Source organism: Rhipicephalus microplus, chromosome 4 (assembly GCF_043290135.1).
Source record: "Rhipicephalus microplus isolate Deutch F79 chromosome 4, USDA_Rmic, whole genome shotgun sequence".
Lineage (NCBI taxonomy): Eukaryota > Metazoa > Arthropoda > Arachnida > Ixodida > Ixodidae > Rhipicephalus > Rhipicephalus microplus.
In genome coordinates, this window is record NC_134703.1 from 135321835 (window position 1) to 135343391 (window position 21557).

Consider the following 21557-nt stretch of genomic DNA (forward strand, 5'->3'; position numbering starts at 1 on the left):
AGCAAGCGAATGTTTACTACAAATATTATTGCTCCTAAATATTCTAACCTTGCTTCGTAAAGCATTCGAATATGTTGCTATCGCATTGATTGCTTTGCTCTTTTTGGCGAAACTCTGACTTTCTGTTTTCAGAAGGGGACATGCTCAAAGCACCCATACCGTTTCATTCTTCATCTCCCGCGGGTTCAGCTCAATGAAAACAGCGCGTTCAGCGTCACTAAAGATTGAGCACACGTAGTTTGAGGTGCTGCCCCGCTGTGGGGCGCTAGTTTCTTATGGTATCAAAGCGGGCGTTTTGAACTGACGCAAATTATTTCTGAATTAAACATGCTAACAATAATTATACGATGCAATTAGGATTTTATTTTGCCGTTGCCAGACGCATATCTACAATTTTCTAAGAAAATGCTGCAAACCTAAACATGCGCTGCCAGGGGTCTTTCAAGTACAACTTATGAAATCCAGTTTGAATATGCCGTCACTACAAGCTTTTCACGTATCAAGAGGATGAGAGGGTGATGAAAATGGCTGGGAAGTTACCGAGGGAAGAATGGTCCAGCATTATAACAGCGGCACAGCTATGTAATACATAACAATAACACAAAAACGTAGCTGAGACAATTGTTTTGAATACATTCAGAGGTTCACGAGGCTGCGAATTCTATTTTCTTCTTTACAGAAAGCCCAGCGGAATCGACATCGCTTTCTACACCTTTTCAGAACATCGTAACACAGTCATGGTTCATTGCACTCTTTGGATTCTTGCTGCTCGTGGCTGTCACAATTTTCGTCCTACTTTTGATAAGAAAACGAAGACTGCAACATGCAAAATCACTCACTACAGGTAAGCACGCAAACATAAAAGATGAGTTTCTTTTACGTTTTGTCAGTCTCGTGCCTTAGCGTGATGTTTTCTGTTTTGCTCGTGTAATTTTCTATAATTTCGCCTACCAAATTTCCTGATATTTATTAGCCACTAGCCCCGCCAAGGTGGCTAAGGTACTCGGCTGCTGACCCTCAGGTCACGGGATTGAATTCCGTCTGCAGCAGCTGCATTTCCGATGGGGCCGGAAATGTTGTAGGCCTGTGTGTTCAGATATAGGTGCACGTTAAAGAACCCCAGGTGATCGAACTTTCCGGATCCCTCCACTACGGCGTCTCTCATAATCATATGGTGGTTTTGGGACGTTAAACCTTACATATCAATCAATGATATTGTTGAAAGCCCATGCACCCAACACCTGCACCTTAATATTCGAGAAAATAATGAATGAAGGAACGAATAAGTCAATCAATTATTCAATCAGTTAATTTAAATCGCTAGATATACCGTATGTCTGCTATCAACTTTACACTTTACATTATAAAAAAGGTCCCATACCTCTATTTTGTCTTATACTGTCTCTTTTCATTGTACAATTCCTTTTTTCTTTATTTTCTTCCTAGTTCCTGTGCACAAGCAAGAAGACATCAGGTAAGCGATTCTGCTTACTAATGTTTTGCGTTTGCGTTACTACTTTTTAATCATGCTGTTTTACACTTGGCATGCATGTTGCATGCTTAGAGAAAAATGTGTTGACAAACCAGACTAGTGAAAATAACGAACCAATGACTTCCTTGCTTCCCCCCTAAACCCCCAGCAACTGCTTCAATTCCCTCAATGGCCGTCCTGGCCTCAGTCCTCACGAAGCCTTGTGGATTAACCATAGTGCCTGGAGAACCTCTGACCAATCCAAGGACCCCTTTTGCGAAACCAAGCTTCTTAACAAAATGAGCTGTGCTACGAATGATCTTAATTACTCTAGGTGAGTTGCTTTCCAGCATGTCAATAACATGCTTAAACCTAGCATGTAACCGTTATGATAACCTGCAAGTATTGCTGCTCGCATAAGCAATGCTGTATAATATTATCCGTGGCATTCCCAGATGATTTTGCAATGCAAATCGCATCGTTATCGGGAGGCGCTTTTCAGCTGATATTTTAGTCTCTCTCTGTGTAGAAAAAGTTGTTAACGATTTAGAATACGATGTGCTTTACTATGGGTGAGCAGGAAGCCGTCCAGCGGGCGTCGCACATCGCGATGCCGAAAGAAGCCCGCGTATAATAACGAAGTGTACAGTTAATCCAAAGTACAGGTGACGATAAACTTTAAACTGTGAAAGCTTTGAAGAGAAATACACCATTTAAACCTGTTAACGTGCCCCTTGAGGTACTTGAATGGGCCGAAATAAATATGCGCCTCAACGACCTCTCAACATAACGATATAAAATGGAAATGAGCGAATTTCATAATGCGCGTCAGTGTTTTTACCAAGTGATAACTTTGTTATTTATTTCTTTCATTTACAGTGTCTATGCACCTCTAAACTGTGGGATCAATGCACCTGACTATGCAGAAGTAGACGCCCAAAGCATGACGACTTTCTACAAGAAAGACCTTCCCTCGATTCCGGAGCCCTATGCAACAACCACGTTGATAAACCCATCACTCCAGAAGAGCCTAAATGGTTCTGTAAGTGAAATGGTATTGTCGCACTATTTTAACGCGGAAGTGAGTTTATTCGAAGCATTTTCACCCTATGAAGTTATGACTACTGAAGGCAGATTCGTAGAAAAATATTGTGACGGCTATGCGCTAGGGGTGCAAAGACAGGAAAAAGCAGAGCTGATGGCCGTATTCTCATTTTTTTTTCTCCTTCTGAGTCTCACATCACTCCTAACCTTCACAGCCCTTTCTCATGTCCTTGCTATACTGCAATATTCATGACTATGCTACGCTTTACACTCTTGCCCGATTCCTTGCCTCCTCCTCTTCATCAATTTCTATTCACAGCCCCTAGCTAAACTACACTATACATGCTATGTTATCTTTTTTTTTATTTTGCTCTTTCCTTCCTTCCGAAGTTTTTATCCTTGCGTTTTTTCTCGTTCTCTCGCCAATGGCAAAGCAACCAAAAAGGTTCCCGTAACTACTTGTAGTACTAGCGTGCTTCGGTGGCCGAGTTGTTTGCCACGGTCGCCTTTGAATTGTGGGCGTCCGTGTTGGATTACTGCCTCACCGAAAATATTAATTTAACATTTGTCTCCTCCTTCCTCTTCTCATCGCCTTTTTAGATGCGGAGCATCTAATACTCGAGGCTTGTAGTGTGGCGCCGTCCGCAAGCTTCCTCCTCCTTCTTCCACCATCTGTGCATCCCTTCCTCCTCTACACACCGCGCGCGCTTCACTCCTCCACCATCTGTGCACCCTTCCTCCTCTACACACCGCGTGCGCTTCTCCTCTTCACGAACATTCGCTAGCTGTATAATGTAGCGCGCATGCGCCGTCACGCTTCGAGAACATCGGCAGCTGACGCGCGCGCATGCGCCGTCGCGCTTCGAGAACATCGGCAGCTGACGCGCGCGCATGCGCCGTTGCGCTTCTCCCCCTTCTCGAACATTCGACAGCTGACAGTGCATGCGCCGTCGCGCTGTATATATACTCAAGGTTGGCGCTCGCTCGCTCAGTTGCCGCTCGTCGGTTGGTTTGTACGGCGCGTCGACGTCCAAGGTCGCGGTGAAATGAATTCCAACGAATCCACAAACACAATGATCGACGTCCCTTCGACCAGCGCCGCCCTTTCGCATACGTGTGTACGTGTTCACTCATTTAACACCCCCTCCTACAACCACGTTAACCAATTTAGCCATCGACCCAAGTAAGTCGCAATTTAACACCCCATTTCACAACCACGTTAACCAATTTAGCCATCGACCGAAGTAAGTAGCACTTTAACACCCCGTTAACCAATTATATGCTCCGCATCCTCCTCAGTGTTCCTCCGAGGGAAGCTGCGGGCAATTTTTTTCCTCTCCAGTTCGACCAGCAAAGATTTCGCGTAACACTTGCCGCCAACCTTCCACCGACTCGTTGCCTGAGCCCTTCTCGTTTTGCTTGGCTTTACTCTCTGTCCCACCCCTGTAGACTTCAACCTAATTCCCCCCCCCCCCCCCCCCACTATCCGCCTCTCTTCTTCACTCCGCTGTTTTCTTCTACTGTTTTTGCTTTCCCTCGCACCTGCTGCACATAGTAGTGTGTGTGTGTGGGTGGGGGGGGGGTGCTCGCCCATTTCCTGTGACGCACATCCGCCTGAGTAGCTTTAAGGGAACGACACAAGGACCAAGCTCCAGCTTAAACAGCTCTGACGCCAAAGACTCCAGGAGGATTGGATAATTGTCGCAAGACACGCATTGTAAATGGTTACTGAATCTTCTGAATAGACATGTGTATAGGCATCTATACAGCAGCGAAAGCTGTTATGAGATCGCAACAAGAGTCGCGTGCGCCATTGTTGTCCGCCGCCGCCGCAGGGGCCCTTAACTACTGTCACACGAAATAACAAAAACAAAATGTTAGCAAATAAAGGCACCACAGACACAACGGCATTCAAACCCGGGTAGCCTGCATGGCAGTCCAGTATTCTACCGCAAAGTCATGACGATGCTTGAAATTTCGTAGCAAACGTTCCCTAGCAGACTTCCTGATGGGAGAGGGATCGCGTTAGTATAAGCATAGTAAAGTGTTTCAGCACAAAGAAGCAAAAAGACAACTGGGCGTCTCACAATGCGAATTGCGTAACGAGTGTGTCGGCCAATGCTTCAACCCATTACAAAAGCTTGTTCTTGTTCAACTATCGATTATGACGCATACCCACTTCAGGTACAATTCTCTATCGTCGTCAGCTCCTGCGTAAAAATTTGCGCGAAATTCCTTGTAAGTGTATCGTGGATACCACGCTTCTCCCAAGAACGCCTAAGGATAGCGTAGTGAGTGCCTGCCTGCTACACGAAATTTAATAATATTGCGTAGGGTACCCTGCGAATATGCCTGTAGCTGTTACTCAAGAAGTGTTTAGAAAAAAGCTCTGAAAGGTCGCGCTCACAACTTTCGCTATGGCTGTGGTGTGTGTTCTGCGTAGGCCTAGTGGTTTTTCATTTTTTTTAGACATCTCGTACATGCGTTCTCAGTAACGCGGCAACACGTTTTCGTGGTGATTCATCTGTTACCACATCGGCATTTCTTAATATTGGGAGAGCGCACTAACTGTGTAGTTAAATCAGTTGTTTCATCGAGACATTAGCGTTATGATCATACACATGATAAACGGTCAAAAAGTGTCTTGTATATTGGTGGATTTGGAATACGAATAAAAAAAAACGCCTTAGCTACATACTTTCCACGAAGGTTTTATGTAGCGGCGGACAAAAAACGTTCGTCTGTAATGCAGTGGTATATATTGGAAAATCGGCAATCAAGCACGGAAAGCAAGTTCTAGGTCATGAAATGTAGCACTAACAGCGCTTCGCTAAATATTATACCATGAAAAATCCACCCATTTTAGTATGGCGTCTACGTGTGTTGACTAGTTGAAACTCGGCGATGAGAACGCATGTTTTTTTTTTCAACTTTTTGCGAAATGTTTTATTGAATAATTTTATGCACCACCACTGATCGAAATGTGTCTTCTACATATCGATTGCTATTCGGATTTTCACAATTCCAATAGAACCAAGAGTCATTATTTCTTTTTTTTTCTCCCTCTCAGGCTAAGGATGCTCGCAGTGGTAGCTCAGCCGAGGAAGGAAGCCGGAAATCTGAGAAGGGCTTTGACTTGGAGCTCACGCGCGCGAGTGAAGGTGGGCATTGGTGTTTCTTTTCTTTTCAGCTGGCTCATGATGCCAAAGTAATACTTAAAACAGCTTAACCATTATGATGTTTTTTTTCGCAGTAAAGTTAACCCTTACTGCTTTGATAATTTTTGCAGATGGTATTACAGATCGGCTGCTAGATTCTGACAAGCTTGCTAGTCCAGCGAGTGACTCGGGAAGCTACACAACAGGTAATAGTTTTGTTCACAGTATGTCGAAGTTGATTTCAACTGTGTACAGCATATTTATCTGACCACAAGAACAACTGTTTTATTGAAAATATTATGCTAGCCATGTAAACAATAAGAGGTGTCATGTGGCTGTTTAATTAGAGCGGTCACAGAGGCAATACATTTTGGTGCTTTCCGTACAACTTTGGAATTCTGACAACTTACTCTTAATACATTGAAATTTTTTCTTGGGAAATGTTGCGAGTGCATAACGCATTTCCGTTGAGCAATTTTTGTTTTATGCTCAATTTCTTGCTTTTCTTTATTTTGATGAGCGTTCAGAGCTTCGACCATTTTTATTGTAAATATTTCTAACGGTTATAACAGTGTTTTGATCTAATTGGTCATTATTTGTACTGCTAATAGCTCAAAACACCCTGAGAAGCTGTATGGCGCATACACACAATGAGGATTAGTATTTAGTATTCATATGGGGCTTAGTATTTAGAAGCACAATCACTGAGGCCAAAGACTGCGCTAGAACAGAAGTGTACCTTCAACGCCATGGTATCGCTGTCGTTTCAGATGAGTATGGAATGCCAATCAAAAAGTGCCGCCAAAAATTTTCTCGGGGAGGGTCTTCGTCCAAGGGACCAATGATGAATTGGTCCGAACTTATTCCTCCACCACCTGAGCAACCACCAAGCGAGGCTGGGTCTCCAACTGGTACTCCAGCCTGCCTTAGAGGAACGCCACCTCGCGATGCGCAGCTCAAGCAGAAGGTGAGCACTGTTAGAATGCGTGCATTGAGTACAACGCATGCAGTGGAAGCTCAACATTTGGAGTGGTAACCAACTGGCATTCGATAAGCATTTATTGCAACACCAAAATGATAATTAGAAATACTTTGTATTCCCAGCATAGTTTTGTTTTTAAATATTGATTATCAGTATATGTGACCTAGGGATGTACCTCGTATCTGTTAAGGTGTGTCTTTTTTTAAAGGAAGCACCAGTGTATGTTATTTCATACCTCAATCTTGTTAAACAACTTCTCTGTTTACGGTTTTTTTTCTTAAGGGCAGTTTAGTTAGACGGGCCTTTTGATTGAGCTACCAATAAAATGAGCATATGAACAATGCCTCAAAGGCTTTGGGGAGAGGGTTTCGCTTGAGTGGTATCTGTGTGTATTGCATGACTGTGCATATGCATATTGAGTATATATCCAACCAATGCATGAAATAGACATTAAAGCTAAGTCCTGTTTTAGCCTTGTTAGGCTGCTAAAAACAAATCAACGCTCATATTTGCCCGAGTTTTCCTGTACACCACAGCATCTTCCATGCCCTTCAGCTTCTGAACGAAAAGCATGGGTCTATTTATTCGTCGCCTATTTTGCTTCCATCTCTCGCAGTACAACAAACTTTTTTTTTCAGTTTCAAATAAACGGAGCACAACCGACGTCCAACATGAGGGGAGCACACGGTCAGCCTCGAGTACAAACGCACTCCCCAAGGAGCATCATGAACCAATCCAGCAACAGCCTAGGAAGCTCCTACGGCGACTCCTATCAAAACGTCCCGCCATTCTTTCCCAAGGGGCAAAGGCCCCTTCTCAAACCGCTGCTGCCCCAGCAGTCACAGCAGCAGCCAAATCAGCAGCAGCAGCAGCAGCTGTTCAGCAACCCTATCATAGACAGGGGAGTGCAGTCCTCGCTGCCATCACTCATCAGTGAGCCCCGTTCTTCGATCTCTGTCACAGACTCAACAGGATATCGGTTCGGTGCCGCCCAGGTTGAGTACAAGCATCGACGTCTGTTGAAAGTGTGTCGTAGCACATTGCGTGCTTTTTCGTGTACCTAAACGATCGAAAAAGTTGCGTCCCTTACACAAAATGAACTTAGAATGTGCGAGCGATAACTTTAAAACAAAAAGAAACTTGAAACGAACTCTTCTACCGAACCCGTTGCATCAACTAGTGCTGAAGATGTTTTGAACCACTTCTTCAAGTAATCATGAAATGATGCTGGTGTCGGAGTTTATTAACCCGCAAGTCGATCGCCGCGAAACTTTGTCGAATACGTTGAAATTGTGTGGAGCCGCACTGACGCACTGATTTGTCACACGCTTTATGTGCTCTCTGATCGCGTACAGACACGTTCGGTGGTAGCTGCATAGGGGTGGGTAGCACGTGAGAAAAGAAATTTAGTCAGAACATGTCACGACCTTGAGCACTGTAATGAGTGCTGTCGCTTTTTTTTTTTTCGTAGAGGTTCCTGTGCGTGAGTGTGGCTATAGCTTTGTATATTAGCAGACTATCAGGCGTCGTGCCGGCAATTCGGGGAATTCCGTGGCAAGGAGCACATCAGATCTGACCACCTCTCTCGATTCTCTCGCATATTGGTCAAACGTATGATGTATTTTGTTCGTAGTGAAAAAAAAAACAGTAGGTGCTGCCAACTCCGAAAGCAGTTAGCCCAGGCCGCTGTATAAAAAAACTGGTGCCCGAAAAAATAGCACCCTCGGCAACGCTGGTAAGCTTTCTTTGCCACACATGAGTGCGAAATTTGGTCGAGATGTTCATAGCGGTGTATGCTATCCTCTACAGGATGTGTTTTTCCACCGAGCACAATTGCTGGTTCATGACCCTCTCATAAATGCAGCTGATACATCGCAGAGAGTTAGGAAAGGCAATTAAATGTAGACTTTAAACGTCAAGAAAGCGTGGACATGAAATAAGAAACGAGAGTGTTCGCCCAACTAAGATCTGTTTTTTAACACGAAAGTGTTTAATGCCGGGGTTCAACACGGCTCCGCTGACGTCCATCGCGGAAGTGATGTTGAAAAATCTATAATAAGAGCTTGCAAAGCAAAAGTCAGGAGGTAAAGATACGTCGCGCGGAATCGAAGCAGCAACTTCTCGATCCTCAGCGTGCATTACTACGCTACAAAACGTACAATGTCTGGAGGGCTAGTGGCAAGGCATTTGTATACACCAGACACCATTTGGCAGTTCTCAGAGCTTTGAAACTTTAGCGCGTTTTCGTTATCAGTGGCGACATGACGTGACGATCTCGTGTTCGACGAGCTCTCAAGGTCATCGCCTCCACGAAGCCCCACCCCCATGGTCCCACCGAGTGTGGTTTCTTCTGCGCGTGCACTTATCAGACTCGTAATTCTGGAGAAGACGAAGGTCACTTCACAAGCGGCCACGGCCGCGGTAGCGAAAGGAGCACGCTGCTGACGCACGACGCAGGAAGAAATGTGGCAGTTGTTAGTCCGCACTCCTCCTGTGTATGCTAATTTCGTGAGTGCGTTCTGCTTGAAGTGCGCGCAGCAAGTTTCGAGCTGCTTGCCGTTCCTAACGCGTCTTAGCAATTTGTTGCTGATGCTGAAACGATGCACAATAAACGCTCACCTACCTCTGCAAAGACACGTTTTACTTTAGTGTTAATCGATTTCTATATGGAAGGATCAGCCAAGTTTTTTTTTGTTTTTTTCGTAGGTTACATATACGAGCCCACAAATGCTGACTCGGATTTGGAACTAATGACACGGCCGCGTTCAATAGAGTCCAGCATTGCCGGAGACACAGATTATGCACCAAGCCACGGTTAGTATTTGTTGCCACGAAGTTTAGTACGCCTTCATATTTACGAGCAATAAAAAAAGAGAGCTTGGGGCAACTTTACCACGATTTATCTATTGACAGCATCAATGTATGTTTTCATGTGGGCTTGTGTTGACTATCAACTGAATTTGCCCTTGTGGGGTAGCATTGCCATGCCTTGTGTTAGGCTTAGCTGGAAAGTATGCCTTAACCCTGCATAGATGGAGCGTGCAAGGCCACGCTCTGCCGTTCGGAGAACACGACGTTTGCGTAGATTTACCCCCATTCCTACCAGTATGCAAGTCGCACTAATACGTCACACGAAAGAACAGAGGAACGAAGGGCCGCTTGCCGACGTTAGCTGGGGGAAACAAGGAGATTGCGTTCTGAAACTGGCGCTCGCAGCATAACAGGGTAGTTACGTTACTTCTAACTCATCGAAAGCAAAAATAGTATCAAAATTATTTTGGTAAAAGGTTGTCTAGACAATAGCTTACACCCTACAACTGGTTTTGGAGGGGAACGAAGTAATAATGTGTGAACAAGATACGTTTTATGATGTTGGCGGAGAGAAAAAAGAGGTGTGTGATTCAAGGAACCGGGGTTGTATAGAGGCGTAGCTAACAACAGGTTATAAAGGCGGTCTTGTATATAAGCAAGAAATAAACAAGCAGGAATCGTGGACCAGCAAGAAATAAAGAAATAAGCGAGAAATAAGGTTGTACTGTATTTCATAAAGTAAAGCTGTGAATAAAAGGGACATCCTGTGTAGCTATTGGTCATCGCTACGTTTTGAAAAAAAAAAGGATGCCGACAAAGATAACAATCAGTTACAATGAAAACTGTTACTCGTCACTCGTGGCGGGGTACTTCCGTGTTGCTGTTCCATAACTGCCGGCTCAGTAGTTTTTATTAGAAGTTACGTAATGTTCTTCTCTTTGCTTCTTTACGCAGCGCCATCGTGGGCCAGCATGACGGAGCGGAGCAACAGCTCTTGCACCAGCGGCCGCTCTAGCCGCGCAAGTTCCTATGACGACCCCGTCTACAACGAGGTGGACTTTGCTAGCGCAGTAGCGCGAGCAGCGCAGAATTCCGGCTTCCAAGTCAACGGCTCAGTCGTATCTACAACAACACCGGCACAAGAGCAAGGTCCGCTATTCACCATTTTGAGAGAGGCACTCCGTACATGATGCGCGAACTCAGAGATGCGGCCATAGTGCTGATAGATAGCTGCCGTAGATTATATTGCCTGCGATATCTACTAACCACTAAAGATTGCGTTTAATGACGAGAGGGACGTCATTTCGCGTCACGTAAAACTTGTAAATGTGTACGTTACTCATGAGATTTGAATCCTCGGCATAGCTTAATGGCAGAAAAAAAAATGCTCCTTTATTTCTGCTTTAAACAAAAGCGTGTGCCGTCTCATTGATGTGCAGGTGCCAAGCGCAGTGCTCACGAAAGGCATCATAACCAGCAAAATCAAAAAGTCACAAACTTGCCGCCCAATGCGAGTAAGACACTAACGCATCAGATGAAGAATACTGGTAAGTACGACAGAACGAAGCGTTAAGGAGGTCTTGTTAATTGAAATGTACTATTGCAAAAAGAAAGTTCCACGACCTTCAATATATTTATTCTTGAAATTTTTATTTTCGTTTTGCAGAAGCACATCCCCAGAATCAGCTTTTTTCATTAAGCCTGCCTAGTCAGAGGACGTTTGATGACCAGCGTCTCGAACATGATGAAAATAATCAGCCTATGCAAAGCAATGATGGTAAGCACTTTTAAGCGGCCGAGAAATGTTTGGCATGACCATCGCAGTTTAATAGACAATTTAAGGACATGGTCTTTACTAGTCGATTGCGATTAAAAATTTTTAAGTGGCGGGTTTTTTTTTTTAAGTCAAACTTGTCCAGCAGCGTCTGCAACGCAATGAATTGGGCGAGCTATATTGAGCTTCAGTACTCACTTCATTACGGAAGTGAAATGCCATTCACAAATATTTATATTTGCGCAGCAATAAAACAACTTTTGGTGCTCCGATTTTTCTAAAACTGTTTACCACAAGTGTGCGCTAGTCGCTTACTTGTGCGACAGTGCATTTACATAAAAGCTACAATCTAATAATAATGATTGTCTGTGATAACGCGCCTGCCTCAACTCATAGCCCGATTAACACACCTTCGCTGTCCTTCCTCCTCCTCCTTATTAACGCACGCATAAATTTTTATGTTCGTAGAATTACTTTTTTCTAGTGATGTGAGTGAATTCTCAATAGGCATTGTGCTAATTTTACGTTATCATTCATGAGCTCGTAACTGCATTTACTTGTTTGTTTACTTTTCAGGTGCACCATACAAGCCACCTAGCTTCCACATTTACCACGATCCTCCCCACTTGCTGACGCCTCCTGAGAGTGGACGAAAACAGTGGAGAGCAGTAAGTCGAGACGGAGAAGTCAGTGCCCAAATATTAAAGTGAGTAGGAAAAAAATCTCCAGTTTATTTTTTGTTTGTTCTACAAGTACATCAGACATTTGTTGCCCAGTGGCTGCTTGGCTCTTTTGTAAAGATTCAATCGACTATTACGTGCCGGAATATTTCTTTAGAGGGGCCCTTAACCACTTTTCTAAGTAATCACCCTATGGCCCCATTACCTTCGTTTACGGTCTCACGAATACACTGCTGCAAATTTTCTGAAATTGTTAAAAAAACGCGCGCAGTACAGCACTCAGTGGCTTAGGGAGGGAGGAGCATACCGGGCCCGCGCCCCCTCCAGAATTTTTGTTTCGCCAAGGCATGCCAAATGAAAAATCACCATTTCAACCCTTCCCCCTCTTTCATCCGCCCCTCCCCCCGAAAAAAATTCCGCCTACGGCCCTCACAGTAGTTTGCCATGCCCTTTAATTGGTTTTTCTGTTCTCTCGTCCCGACGTGCATGCTGGGAGCGGCATAAAAGCTGCAGGCAGAAGTGGCGTGGCGTAAATAAGTTACTTCAGAGTGCGTCCTGATCTTGAGCACGCGTGATGAAACGCTCTCTCGCGTTTTGGTTCCCCTGCGCGAGTGTGGTTTACGGTTAGCAGTATATAAAGCACAGTGCCGGCATGAGGTGCTATCCCGTGGAAGAAAGTGCACTTTAACCCAATGCCGTCGTTTCTGTTGAGAGCGTTTGTGTCGATCATTGAACACGTTTTGTGGTTTCCAAAGGTACGAAGGCATATTTTCTTAAGGTTACTTATAAAGATTGAGGACGGCAAGCGTGAAGGCATAAAAAAAATATTAAGGCAAGATTATTCACAAGACAGAAGAATAGGATAACATAAAACATGTGGAGTAAAGGTGCCAATAAATTGGTTTGAATGCATATGAACTTATGTGACATGTGCAAGAAGTGGAGGCGTGCACTTCAGTTTAGCTGGAAGCTCACATACTCCATCAATGTTGTCGAACACGAAAGTTTGGCGCGCAGTGTCTGCATATGCCTGGATGCCTTAAATTTATAGAAAACCTCACAGACTTTCTTTTTTGTGTGTGTGTTTCCAGTGACCATTTCTACCATGGGTTGACATGAAGTGCGTTGCTTCTTCAAAGAAGAAAAAACAACAACAAAGAATGAAAGAAGCGCTTCTACTTCATCAAGACAAAATAGTGGTCCTGCATCAGGACCACTAATCAAGATCCTGCCATTTACATACGGATGCAAACGCGAAAAGTTGGTGGAAATGTAACTGCTGTGTAAACGCGTCGACGTGACTTGCCGACCAAGTTCCTTCCGTTGCTGTCGTAGAAGCAGCTCACTTTAGCGCGACAAGTCCGTCAAAGTATGCAAGTGGATGCGACGAGTGCCAAATACGGATATACCATGCAATAATTGGAAGAAAAATCGAGACACCTCGGGCATCGAACCTCTCGTGCACCGGAGGACGAAGCTGGTGTGTTTGTGTTTTCGTGAGTGCTTGTGTGGTGCGTGTGAGCTTAGCAAGAGGTGTAAAAAAATTATATATATGCAAGATTTTGTTTTGTAGATATGCAAGCGCGAAGGTGATCGCAACCTTTTGTATCTGCGGACTTCAAGCCTGTACAGCGGTGGACATCGTCAGCGCCTGGCTCACTCTTACAGTGCCGCCACTTCAGAGCATATCACTACTGGACTGAGCTCTGCATATTGTGATTGCTGAGTGGGCGCTGCGGGACACTCTTCCTACGTGGCGCAGCTTTTAGCCGAAGTCTTCAGAGATGATCACCGGTTTGTGTACAGACGACATTATCCCTTCCGCGTGGGTCAGCGTACCCTGGCTTTTTTTTTCTTTTAATTTATTGTTGAAGACTTTGCTTAATTTTTACGTAAAATGCGTGTACAAAAACCAGAAGATAGAATGAAGTCACGGAAATAAAAGAAGTCACTATTGTTTACCTGCTGAAAGTCTGAGACGTGTGTTACTCGAGAGCGATTGTCTGTCTTCTTGCCGCATGCTGTTCTTGAATTTTGATACTTCTTCAGAAACATATCTTCTTACTTTTTCATTGACATATTCAGGTCATTTTTTTACGCTATCTGTCAAGTGCCATTGCACTGTTCCCCATTCCTTCTTCGCTTTTTTAACAGAATGAGCACCGAGTAAAGTTTTTTTGCGATCTTCCAGACCATCATGTCTTGCGCTGTTTCGAGTTGTGTGAAAACGATCATAAAAATAAAACCGTATATAATATGTGTGGAATAGGTTAAGCTAAGACTTGAGTATTATAGAAGGGGCAATGCGGTAGGCCGTACGTTAAAATTGCAGTCATTTCTTTAGCAGCAGTTCAGGGGTTCTGACCCAGCTGTCTTTAAGGTTAACGGTTTTTTTTGGGGGGCTTCTACGACTTCTCGAGAAATTTTTTCTACCAGAACTGCGTAGTGTACGCGTGCTGCTGAATTGAGGTGAGTATTCACAGTCTCGGATTATTGGATGCCTAGATGCCCTGCAACTAGCACGGTCACAATGTCTAAGAAACTTTTGTTCAGGTTAGACCGACATAAATGAAGCCGCTAGACAAGGGTATAGAATAAACGGCGCCTTCACCACAGCACGAACTGATCGCGTTGATTTGTGGTGCAGCCGACATTCGCACGTCCTGCATTATTTACTCTTCAAATTTATTAAGCGAGTTGGTGAGTCATGACGGTTTGAAATGCGAGCGCAATACGTAGACAGGGGCAGGAAAGACGGGGACAAGCACTCGTTCGCGTCTTAGCTTTCCCTGTCTACGTATCGCGCTCATATTACTCGTTTGCAAAGACTTGGCAAGCGACCAAGAGCCGAAAAAGGACGCGTATTCGATTTCTGCTGCCTATATTTTTCAGGTTGAGCATGAAGTAGATTATGTAAAGAAAAGGCACACCAGTGCGAGATGCCATGCGCTTATCGAAAGAGGACACACTCTTTTACGTATATGTCCTTTCTGTCCTCAAAGAACCCCTAACAGCGAAAGTTTTGTTTGAGAGTTATTTAACAGTAATTTGTATCTTTGCGTCTGGCAATGCCAAAATTATACCGTAAATGTTTCAACACATCGTATAATTATTGCTAGCGGCGTTAATTCAGAACGATTTCACGTCAGTTCAAAAGACCCGCCTAAACACCGTAAGAAACTTGCGCCCGACAGTGAAGCAGCGCCTAAGACCTGCGTGCGGTGAAGACTGAAATGATGCGTTGGGTTTGAGAGTGCCCCCCCCCCCCCCTCTCCCCTCAAAAAAAAAAAAAGAAAAGCATTCCTGGTGTTAGCAGCCAAACCCATCTGGAGAGTAGGCTGATAACAGAGTGAGAGAGGAGTTGGGTGCCATTCGGGTGGTGCGCGCCCCGGAAATGTGGGCCCTGCAACGTCACAAGGGGAGTCCCGGGCTACATGTAACCACAGAAAATGTCGATTGCACCTGAATACTTGGAAGAGCACATACCTCTACTTTAAAACCAAATGAAAACACCTTCTCAGCAACGCTCGCTACAAATAATCGCTCAGAGGTGGTCCCGCATGCAAGATAATAAAACAACACAAGCATCTAGTGTTTCCAAATTTGACGTCAGGGGTCCTTTAACATTGCATCCCCACCTACCGAAAATAAGAAAGTTATTGGGCACCCATCCTGGATGCCCAGTCTAATCATATGGTGGTTTTGGGACGTTAAACCCCACATATCAATCAATCAATCAATCAATCGATCAATCAATCAATGGATGCCCAGCCGCCAACTACGGTCGGTACCGCGCTTTCGCAGAAAAGGAAGTGAATACGGGATTGAAGGTCGTTACGAACTCTGACAGTGTGCGCACACTGATATGAACTGGCGTAGCCAGAGTATGGGGGGGGGGGGGGGGGGGTAGGTGATGGAGCAGGGTTAACACAACTCGGGAGTTTTCAACTTTGCATGTGCGTACAAACATGCGACCGCATGCACAAATGTGCATTGAAAGTGCAACAAAAAGACTTTTTTCTTGCGTTTGTTTCATTTATTGTCACTAGAAACTGTTATGGCAGACCATTTCAACTACTTAGCTCCTGAAGAGCTCGATTAAAGCAAGTCAGTATTTAGCTGTCTTATAAGAAAAATGGCAGCACATCCACGGAGTGAATGATGGAGAGTGGGGCGAAGCATTCGTCCGTCCATGCGTCCGTCTGTGTGACCGTCCATGCGTCTGTTTGTGCGCCCGTCCCTGCGTTTTTTCATGAATCCGCCCCTGCGTCCGTTCATGCGTCCATCCATGCATCTGTTTGTGTGTCCGTTCGTTCATCTATTCAACACTCCAAGTCCCACCATCTCGCATCTTTTTATCACATATTCCCCATATAGAAGCACCGCCATCCAGCGGACATTCCAAGGACTAAACGAGAGGTGGCACACGCACACTTTCTTACGGCCTGCGCTTTGGGTCCACTTCCCACCTTTAACCACCTCGAATTCATGGTATATTCTAGTTCACTGTATTCATGGCACTGCGACCAAACGCTCGCTAAACCTTTCGAAAACCAAGGAGGTTACGCCCAGCGAGTATAACGTAGCAACCTTTCCCTGTCAGATAGGGCTCAATTTACATGCCAATGGCTGCTAATGAGAAATGAGAGACAGGAGAATTCGGCTTTTACTTTCTTACGGCTTGCGCTTCGTATCTACTCCTCATTTTTAACCACCTTGAGTTCATTCATGGTATATACAAGTTCATTGTATTTATGGCACTGCGGCTCAACGCTCGCTAAACCTTTCTAAAGCTAAGGAGGTTACACCTAGCGAGTATAATGTAGCATCTCTTTCTTGTCCGATAGTGCTCAATGTACATGCCAATGGCTGCTAATGGGGATCGCAGCGTGCGCGTTGACTAAAAGCCGAATGCTCATGTCTCTCATTTCCCATTAGCAGCCATTGGCATGTACATTGAGCACTATTTTTAGGGGCGAAGCCCCTTATGGCGTGGCTTGGGCGTCCCTCGTATGTAACCACCAGTGGCACATACCCGAAATAGGTATAACACTTGACCTCCAAGGTGGTGCCAGTGAGAGATTTCTTCTGTGCGTTGTTTAACAATAAAAAATAGTGCTAAATGTACATGCCGATGGCTGCTAATGGAGAGGTGGCACACGCACGCTTTCTTAAGGCTTGCGCTTCATGTTTACTTCCCACCTCTAACCACCTCGAGTTCATGGTATATACTAGTTAACTGTATTCATGGCACTGCGGCTCAACGCTCGCTAAACCTTTCTAAAACCTAAGAGGTTACGCCCAGCGAGTATAACGTAGCAACCCTTTCTTGTCAGATAGCGCTCAATGTACATGCCAATGTCTGCTAATGAGGAATGAGAGACAGGAGAATTCGGCTTTTAGTTAACGCGCACGCTGCGAATTTTTTATTGTTCAACAACACACAGGAGAAATCTCCCACCGGCACCACCTTGCAGGTCAAAGCGTAAAACATGTTACGCACTACTACGAGGGACGAACGGGTGCCGCTTTGAGGAGCTTCGCCCCTAAAAAAGCTCGTTTTCTTGAATGCTCCCGCGTTCTTTCTTCGGCTAGTACATGTCTCCCGCGGCTTCGGTACCACCAATGGCTCTGCTTTCTCTTCGATTAGTGCGAACATAATAATTCTATCCGTGCTCCCTCAGTGCATTTCTATATACATCGCAAACTTTTGCCCTACGCGTCGTGATTGCTTTCCCGACTGCAGCAAGCGAGGTCAATATTTGTTTCGCTACCGGAGCTTCGGCATGTCAACTCGCCGAGTTTGACATTTCCGGCCGTGTCCCCTGTTCCCTGAAGCGTGGGCCATCTCATCCCAACCTTCTTGTCTTGCCTCGCTTGGAAATGTCAAGGATGGACCGTCGTCATCTTCGTTCTTTTTCTTGGGCTGTCAGCGCACACTTCCGAAGTGCCCATACTGCCCTTCTTTCTTCCCAGCCAGCGCACTCTTTATTGTCAAGAAATATCGAAATATAAGCTGACTGTGGGAGATGATTGACCTCTGGGTTGCTTAATGTCGGCATCCAAGGCGCCTATTTTACGCCTTTCGTTGATTTTGTAACAAGGGAGATATTTTACTCCATCGTTTCGAATCACGCTTCGAAGGACCCTCATCCTGGTCTTCATTGACCCGCAAGGGATCTATATAACGGTTGCGTATTTATCGGGTACGTTAGAAAACGAATACGGAAAGTGATCGATCAATGCCAATTCATTTTGTTTTCGTTCCGAAATAGCCGCCGAGGACAAAGCGCTTAGCAAGGAGTTCAGCAATTGCTGAATGCCTATGAAGACTTGTGCACAGGAAACGACCACCTTTGTTTTTTTTATTTCACCATTACTCTTGTTAGGGTAACTAGAGAAACAGCGCCTATGAATATGTTTGTATTATAGTTAGTTTCTTGATTCTTTTTTTTTATTTTGTTGAAAACTTTCTGAAGCATACCGCGCCTTTAGACGCCTATGCTTGGTGTATAAACAATCAGGCAGAGGGGAGGGAAGTGATTTAAAATGAAAAGAAGAGAAATGTGAGCCCCGTAACTGTCTCTCAGGGGGAGGACACCTCAACAGTTGCTCACGAGGGGTAGGGGTAAAGGAGGGATTAAAAAAGATAGGATTAAAAGGTAAAGAGATAGAGAGAGGGGAAGGAGAGAGCGAGGCGCAGTGACAGCAAACGACGGAATTAAGGAGAAGATAGGAATGATGGACATAGTCGCAGGAGTCCGATAATGGGGCACCACTCGGCGAGAGCTCTTGTCGGCGTCAGGAGATGGCGTAGGGCGAGCCCAATCGGCCAGAGCTCTGCTGTCGTCGGAGATCGCGGGGCCACAACTGGTCGGCACGAAAACCAGCGAGCGAGTAATCAGGCACTGCAGGGAGTGTTTGAAATCTACTGCTAGGCTTCTGGCACATTTATGTCGCGTTCGCTCAAAGGTAAACAACATGGCGTAAAAATTTTGACCTCTTCATGTGGAACATACAGCTACCGCTCAGTTTGCTTTATAACGTAGGTTCTTTTACTGTGTGTCTTGCACTAAATCTGCAGAGATGATAGATGCACGATGGAAAACAAAAACATACAAGACAAATGGGTTATTTCTAACAGAGCCCGCGTCTCAAGCACGTAATCAAAAACAGCCGGAGGCGTCAAGATTCGAATAAAGGATAGCTGAAATAGTTGGTGCTTATTGCCAGTAGAATGCTGGGAGTGCAAGCCCTAGCATTGCCTACAAACAACGGCGTACAAATACGCCAAAAAAGTCACATTGCAATCTCTCAACAGCGCCACAACAGTGCATGTTACCGCTCTGACAAATCTTACGTTAACCGAATATATCCTGCCTGAAATCAAGGAAATCAGGATGTGGAAAACAGATTGCCCTATTCCATTCGTAGAGTCACGGATGACGCACAGAAGATGCGAATTCTCACGCTTCGTCACATCTCACTCTATGTGTTGGAAATACATAGATGACGTTCGTGTGTATATCCGCTATAAATGTCCACACTCCGACCTCTTTTCACCGGAATGCTTGAGCGTTGAGACAAACTGTTTTGGCACCCGTTGATTCTCACAGTTGCATACGATGAGTAAGGCTGTTTGTTATTGGGGGAATTGTACGTGGTATACGAACCAATGACATTTTTATATTTTAGCCTTGGTGACTGGATGTGTAATAAACAATTAAAGTACTAGCTAAATGATCTGAAAATAATGTGCTATGAATATATTGCCTCTTCTCGTTATCCAACAAATTTGGCTGATTTGTATTACCCCCATAGCAAGATGCAACGGTGGAAGTAAACTTCTAAGATTGTTTTCTTCATTTAATTAAAAAATGCTTTAATTAGTTTTTTTGTACAAAAGTTGTCATGATTCTGAATCGGAGGCGCTAAACTGCTTTTCTTGAACCATCTTAGTGCGGTGCAGACGTCTGAACTAAGCCCAAAAAGGAGTTCTTACCTAATTCAAGATTTTATTTTAGAGCTTATGCACGGCATTATTGAAAAATAGAAATTTAGGAAATGGTATATTTATGAAAAAGTTCTATACAATAGTTCATGCATTTGATATTTGATCGTGTTTTGTAAAGAAAAAGTTCTTGAAATACTAAAATTTTGTCAATATTACCCAGCTGCTAAGGAGCAAAAGATATAATGCCACTTCAAAGAACACTCCTAAATCAAATAATGATACTCTAAGAACGCGAAAACAAAAGCACGTGATGACAGAATCTCCGAAACGGCCTCTTTATAGCAAATATTTTTGTACCTGTTTTTTTCAACGTTTGATGAAGTTCAAATGGCACTCACGTGTTTAAGAATAGCTTTGCCGATCATAATATTTTGGGAAGCTACTGTAGAAGTAATGAGTGTATGCGCGTAATCTGCTGCCATTTACAAAGATGTCGCTTTTTTGTCGAGCGCTGAAATTGGGACAGGTGGTGTGGAATATCCGAACCCAAAGTTCCAATGGCACGTGTTATGCTTCGGGTAAGCAGAATTTCCCACAATTTCCGAACATAATTTGAGTATAAGCTGAACAAGTATATGTTTCCAAAAGAAAACTATTTTGCACTCTTACCAACCAAAACCCCAATAGGATTGAGCACACCTTCTTCGCGAACTAAGTACAAATAGGGGAACTACCCGGAAATCCTTGGCGTTCGCCTTGAAGTGAGTACATGGGTGTCCAAGCATTTCGGCCCCATCAATATGTGACCGGCGAGGCTCGAAATCGAACCCGTGTCATCGGGCTTAGCAGTGCACAATACCTTAGCCACTAAGCCGCCTCAATGGCTAAGGAATTCCACTTTCTCTCTCTCTCTGCTTGTCGGAAAGCAGGAGAACTGAAACAGGTTATTACTGCAATAAAATCGGGAAGTTTGAGGGGGAGAAGGACGCTGAATTCTGTCGAAGGAGGAAGCCTCTATCGGAAGGGATTGCTGCCGCCCGCTTGGTTGTGAGTCGATTGCGCGTGTCTCCTGTGCTGTGCTCAGCGAGGGAAAAGGGGCGCCGAAGGGGTGCATCCTAGTTACGCGGTCCAGTGGCCACGCTCCCCGAACGGTGCTCAAAGAGGGAGAAGCTCGCTTTCAAAAAGAGCAGCTCGCGGCTCTCCCGGCATGCATGCGCGCACGAACTCTGGCCTCCCTGCGAAAGCTTGCAGGATGTGCGCGTTCGCCCGGCGCGACTGCAGTTTTGGCAAAGAGGGCCGAATAAAAAAGTGGAGACAGTAATGGACGGTCAGATTTGGAAAGTATGGCGACTATTGTCATCCGATCGAAGCTTACCGCTATCGCATTTGGCGTCACTAATGATACGCGTGCAGAAAAAAGGGCTTCACGACTGGCTTCACAAAGCACACAAACAAAGAAATGAACACCACGAGTGCTGTTCTCAACCCCATAAAGCACTCATGGTGCTGGAAACAATGGTGGAAAAAAACGAAGATGACTATGCTCAACAGCGTCAACGCAGCACTTTCGCATGACACCGTCGTAAATGTTTTTGTTTTTTTTTGATTGTGGCTTCGAATCCCGTTGCTTCGTCGATGGCGGAAGAGTGCTGACCGCGGATCCCCTCATTCTCATGGGCATAA

At 44.8% G+C, this 21557-nt stretch overlaps 1 protein-coding gene across 4 annotated transcripts in view; it reads left to right on the forward strand.

Annotated features, from left to right (window-relative positions):
- The window catches only part of LOC142814620 (protein sax-3-like), a 162130-nt gene extending 148239 nt beyond the window's left edge, over positions 1–13891 (forward strand). The window contains exons 14-27 of one of the 4 annotated variants that reach the window (XM_075893670.1): positions 680–844; positions 1447–1474; positions 1641–1805; positions 2351–2513; positions 5586–5676; positions 5805–5879; positions 6444–6640; positions 7294–7588; positions 9362–9469; positions 10421–10615; positions 10906–11013; positions 11133–11243; positions 11817–11946; positions 13012–13891. In XM_075893670.1, the coding sequence (XP_075749785.1) occupies positions 680–844; positions 1447–1474; positions 1641–1805; positions 2351–2513; positions 5586–5676; positions 5805–5879; positions 6444–6640; positions 7294–7588; positions 9362–9469; positions 10421–10615; positions 10906–11013; positions 11133–11243; positions 11817–11946; positions 13012–13039 (1859 nt within the window). In that variant the 3' untranslated portion in view covers positions 13040–13891. Of the gene's footprint in view, positions 1–679; positions 845–1446; positions 1475–1640; positions 1806–2350; positions 2514–5585; positions 5677–5804; positions 5880–6443; positions 6641–7293; positions 7651–9361; positions 9470–10420; positions 10616–10905; positions 11014–11132; positions 11244–11816; positions 11947–13011 lie in introns of those variants that run through there. The other 3 variants (XM_075893671.1, XR_012894990.1, XR_012894989.1) reach the window with 3 other exon arrangements.
- The last annotated feature ends 7666 nt before the right edge of the window (positions 13892–21557 follow it).